Source organism: Meles meles, chromosome 20, assembly GCF_922984935.1.
Source record: "Meles meles chromosome 20, mMelMel3.1 paternal haplotype, whole genome shotgun sequence".
Classification (NCBI taxonomy): Eukaryota; Metazoa; Chordata; class Mammalia; order Carnivora; family Mustelidae; genus Meles; species Meles meles.
This window is the reverse complement of record NC_060085.1, coordinates 52,568,517-52,573,417: the sequence shown is the minus strand read 5'-3', so window position 1 is coordinate 52,573,417 and position 4,901 is coordinate 52,568,517. Positions and strand designations below refer to the sequence as shown.

General features: G+C 47.0%; 1 protein-coding gene across 2 annotated transcripts; it reads right to left on the bottom strand.

Annotated features, from left to right (window-relative positions):
* Positions 1-468: 468 nt before the first annotated feature.
* JAGN1 (jagunal homolog 1) lies at positions 469-3,360 on the bottom strand. Of its 2 annotated transcripts, none has more exons than XM_045989867.1 (2): positions 3,275-3,360; positions 469-1,423 (listed from the first exon to the last, which is right to left on the bottom strand). In XM_045989867.1, the coding sequence occupies exon 2, from the start codon at positions 1,348-1,350 to the stop codon at positions 961-963; it is 390 nt and encodes a 129-aa protein (XP_045845823.1). In that variant the 5' UTR covers positions 1,351-1,423; positions 3,275-3,360; the 3' UTR covers positions 469-960. The 2 variants fall into 2 exon arrangements, with proteins under 2 accessions (XP_045845823.1, XP_045845822.1); XM_045989866.1 differs by having other exon boundaries at positions 472-1,423; positions 3,145-3,342.
* Between the last annotated feature and the right edge of the window lie 1,541 nt (positions 3,361-4,901).

Genomic DNA, 4,901 nt, shown 5'->3' with positions numbered 1-4,901 from the left:
GACAACCTGAGGGTTTTGAAGGGGCGGGGGTGGGAGGTTGGGGGAACAGGTGGTGGGTAATAGGGAGGGCACGTATTGCATGGAGCACTGGGTGTTGTGCAAAAACAATGAATACTGTTACGCTGAAAAAATAAATAAATTTAATAAAAAAAATTATTTTGGATACCATATTATTAGACACATGAAGGACAATCTCTTAACCCTGAATGATAAACATGAATATCCTACTAATAGAAGAGGCCATAACCCAAGCAGGATAAGTGAGAATGGACCATTTTACAGGTGCAGAGATTAAATGTTTAGCCCATGGTAGTTTCTGTCAATCAGATGCAGGGCTCCCACCGTGACTTAGTTTCCCTACGGCCAGTTCACTTTTCTACTGCTACTTCCAGTTTTCGTGGGATATTTCTAGCCACCTCCTTGTGTCTACAGCCACTCAAGCAACATACCTGTCACAGTTTATCAAATTCCAACACAAGGCACAGGGTGGACAAGACAGTTGTAACTTTATTGAAGTTCTTTTTAATTAAAATGCTTTGCAGTAGAGACCACAGCCTGCAGGGGGAGCCTCCCAAACGTTTCCTGCCCCACCACCTACAGACTGAAGTAGAATTTGATTTATTCCCTATCTCTTTCAGTCTTGATGGCTAAGGGGTAATGGATGCAAGCGGAGAGAATGACCAGGAGGAGGCAAGGATGAGGCTCTGTCTTGAAAAACCCTGAAGGGCCTCAACTTCAACCAGTTGAAGTCGGCTTTATAGTTGTTGATCATCCAGTTCCAGCCAACCAGGAATAAATTAGTTTTGTCACCTCAGCTGATAGCAACAGGAGAGGCTTTCCAGAAGGCCGGCCTAGTTTGCACCAGCTGCCAAAATCACCAACCATTTCACAACAGCTCCTCTACCTTCTCACTTGGCTCAATGGGAGGCCCAGGCTTCACCCCACAGGAACAGGCAGGCTTCATTTACGTTTCTTCTCCTGTGTGCTGGTGAACCAAGAGTCTAGGAGCTTCTTGCTGTAGTACAACTGCCAGGCATGTACTTGAACTGCCAGCACCAACACCAGATACATGACAGAGACAGCAGAAAAACCAAAGAGAAAGCGGTAAGCCTTTCCATGGCGGTAGAGTTGCTGTGCAGCGGGGAACATCTCCATGCTGCCATAAATGAGAGGAGCTATGGAAAAGAGCCCCATGCTGATCATGGAGAGCACCAGGTAGCTAATGTTGTTGCGAGGGAAGGAGAGGAGGCCCAAAAGAGAGGGCACAATGCTCAGCAAATAGGGGTATTCCCACTGATAAGGCATGGCCACCTGATCATGTGACAATAGCCTAAGGTGTCCCACACTCATCTTGGCAACCAGCAGCAGCCATATGACCAGATGCACGTAGATCAGCTTCTTGATTTCATACTTGAGGGTCACACTGTGGGGCAGAGCAGAGGAAGAAGTACCTTTCATTCAAATTTTCTGACCAACTATATGCCAAGCAATTATACTGGACACTGGGATACAAACATGACTAAGATATAGTCCCTGCCTGGATTCTTGGGGACAAGGAACAAACGAAAAAAATAAAGGGTGTCTGAGCGGCTCAGTCAGTTAAACATCTGACTCTTGATCTCAGCTCAGGTCTTGATCTCAGGGTTGTGAGCTTAAGCCCCACGCTGGGCTCCACGCTAGGTGTCGTGTCTACTTAAAAAAATAAAAAGAAAAAATAATTAGAAAATGAACTGGAAGAACTCTAGTAAATATATGTTGCCAGATATATGAGATCACAGGAAGGAATAATCAGTTCAGCTTAGGATGGGATGTCTGAGGTTATCTAGAGGACAGTGATATTTGAGATAGGCTCTGAAGGGCGGCTGCAGCAGGGATTCCCATCAGAGGTAATAGCATGCAGTCAAAAAGACATAAGCACTGTGTTCCAGGGAAGCAGGTAGTGTGGCAGGAATACTTTGCAGTGGGAAAGGGAAGAGCAGGATATGAAGATGCAAGGCGTGAGTCAGATTAAAGACAAAAGAGTAACTCAGAGCTGTGTTTAGAGAGATGACTTTGATTGCACCATAAAAATAGTGCCTAGAGGAAGGAAATACTGGCAGCAAGGAAATCAACTCAGGCTGCCCATATTTCCCCAGCTAGAATAGATGTTACAGCCAAAGCAAGCACATATATTTCTCTTATTATTCTAATTCTCTCAGGTCCTAAATGTATTCTCCTCACACCTGAGGGCAGTTTCTGCTCTGGACAGTTATCAAAACACTTGCTTGGACTGTCACATCCTCTTAGTCTGGGGTCTAAGGATAAGAATGAGAAGAAGGTCCACAGAGCTTGTCATTCTTCAAAACTCTGGAAAGATGTCGAAAACATTCTGGGAGAGTTTGATGGATTTAAGGAATGAAAATCTTTTTTTTTTCCAAAAATTTTATTTTAAAAATATTCATTATAGAAAACATGGAAAGGTAAGGGGGAAAAAGTCAGTCACCCGTAGACTTCATGATCCATGTAGGCAGGGAACAGTTTTTGTCTTTTTTAAAGAACCTTTTTTTTTTTTTTTTTAAAGGTGTAACATGCATACGAAGACCAGGTCTGTTTTGCTTACTATTATATCCTCAGTGCCTAGCACAATGCCCGATGGGTAGAAACTCAATCAATACTTGTCGGACGAATAAACGAAGGTGGAAATAACCCTTACATGGGAGTGTCCCTAAAATTCCCTGTAGGCGAGGAAAGGATGGGCTTTATCGTCCACATTTTCCAAAATGACCCGAAATACAACAGCTACCATGTATTGGGAGGCTCTTTACACGAATTACTACCTCACTAATTCTTCACCAAAACCTAAATAATGGATTGTTTTCCCCTTCAGAGATGAGGAAAGTGGGTTTTAATTAAAAACTGTGGTCACAGCGAGGCCAGCATCGCTCGGGACTGGACCCTTCCAAGAACAGGGCGGATCACCGGGTGGTGCTTATGGGAGCGAAGGGGCTTCCCGAAATTGGGGACAGGCCCTGGGCCATCACGGGAAGAGGTGCGCGAGGGCCGGCTGGGGTGGGTAAGACTCTGAGGACTGGCCCGTGTCGCTTTCCAGGCCCTTCGGGCCCTGGCTGGGGAGAAGGCCTCCGTGCTCCTCGCCTCACTTCATACCTCATCTGGTAGTGCATGGCGACGCGCTCCCGATGCTGAAAGTCGCTGCCGTCGGTACCGGCCGCTCGCGGGCCTGCCCGAGATGCCATTATCCCTGCCCAGAACCCCAGGTCCCCGCACGCCGACCCACCACCAGGACTACCGGGCCAGTTGCCCGCACACCCGGTTAGCGCCGCCTCAGCTCGCTACCCTAACCGTCCCGCGGTTCTGAGGACAACTTCCGGCCTCTCTGTCTCCGGAGGACCGACTCGGTGGTCACGCCCTCGCGCACGCGCACGTGCACGCTCTCGCGGCCCCGCAGCGGCCTGCTTTTGCCGCTTCGGACTGCCCAAGGAATTAGTCATCGTGGATGGCATCTTTTTGTCCTCTGCCTGGACCGTATCACTTAGACTGTTAAGCACTTCTACCTTTTTAAACTCTAACATGAGTTTAAGACACCGATGTCCCCACTTCACAGATGGGGAAGTAGTACTTAAAAAGGGTTCTGTCGGGGCGCCTGGGTGGCTCAGTGGGTTGAGCCGCTGCCTTCGGCTCGGGTCATGATCTCGGGGTCCTGGGATCGAGTCCCGCGTCGGGCTCCCTGCTCGGCGGCGAGCCTGCTTCCCTCCCTCTCTCTCTGCCTGCCTCTCTGTCTACTTGTGATCTCTCTCTGTCAAATAAATAAATAAAATCTTAAAAAAAAAAAAAGGGTTCTGTCACTCCCAATAGGACACCTGATTGACACAGTCTCAAAATATCCCCCCATGGATTACTTACTTAATCCTGGTTGAAGCAGGCTGCACTTTAATGAGCTGGACAAGCTGCACGTGTGGGACCCTGAAATATGGAGGCAAAGAGAAAATAGTAACTTTACAGTGAAGAAACCTGGGGAACACCCCCTTAACGAAGTAATCAAAGTTAACCTGATCAGTAATGAGACAAGCTGACGTCTCCCGTCTTCTGTTACACTGAGGACACAGCATCACTTCTGTGATATTTCCGTCAAAAACACTCAACCTGAATGTAATCATGAAGCAATGATAGATAAATTGAAGGACATTCTATAAGATAACTAGACTGTATTTTTTAATATGTCAAGGCTATGGGGGTGCCTGGGTGGCTCAATTAGCAGAGTGTCTTGACTCTTCTTAGCCACTCAGATCTTGGTCTCAGGGTAGTGAATTCAAGTCCTGTGGTGGCCTCTAGGCTTGGTGTAGAGCCTATTTAAAAAATAAAAATGTCAAAGCTATGTAAGAAAAAAAAATTATGGGGCACCTGGGTGGCTCAGTCAGTTAAGCATCTGCCTTAGGCTCTGGTTATGATCCCGGAGTACAGGGATTGAGTCCTACTCAGCGGGGAGTCTGCTTCTCCCTCTCCCGCCCCTCCCCCCACTTATGCGCAGGCTCTCACTCTCTCTCAGATAAATAAATAAAATCTTTTTTAAAAAGAAAAAGTTGTATTTTTTAAAAAAGATTTGTTTATTTGACAGAGTGAGATCACAAGTAGGCAGAGAGGCAGGCAGAGAGAGAGGAAGGGAAGCAGGCTCCCCGCTGAGCAGAGAACCTGATGTGGGGCTTGATCCCAGGACCCCGAGACCATGACCTGAGCTGAAGGCAGAGGTTTTAACCCACTGAGCCACCCAGGTGCCCCGAAAGTTGTATTTCTTAAGTAATAAGACTTGAAAGTTGAATGACCACTTGATCCAAGAGCTGCAGAATGAATGTTGTGTTCGTAGGCATGAAAACAACCTTATTCTCATTATACATCTCCAAGAGAGC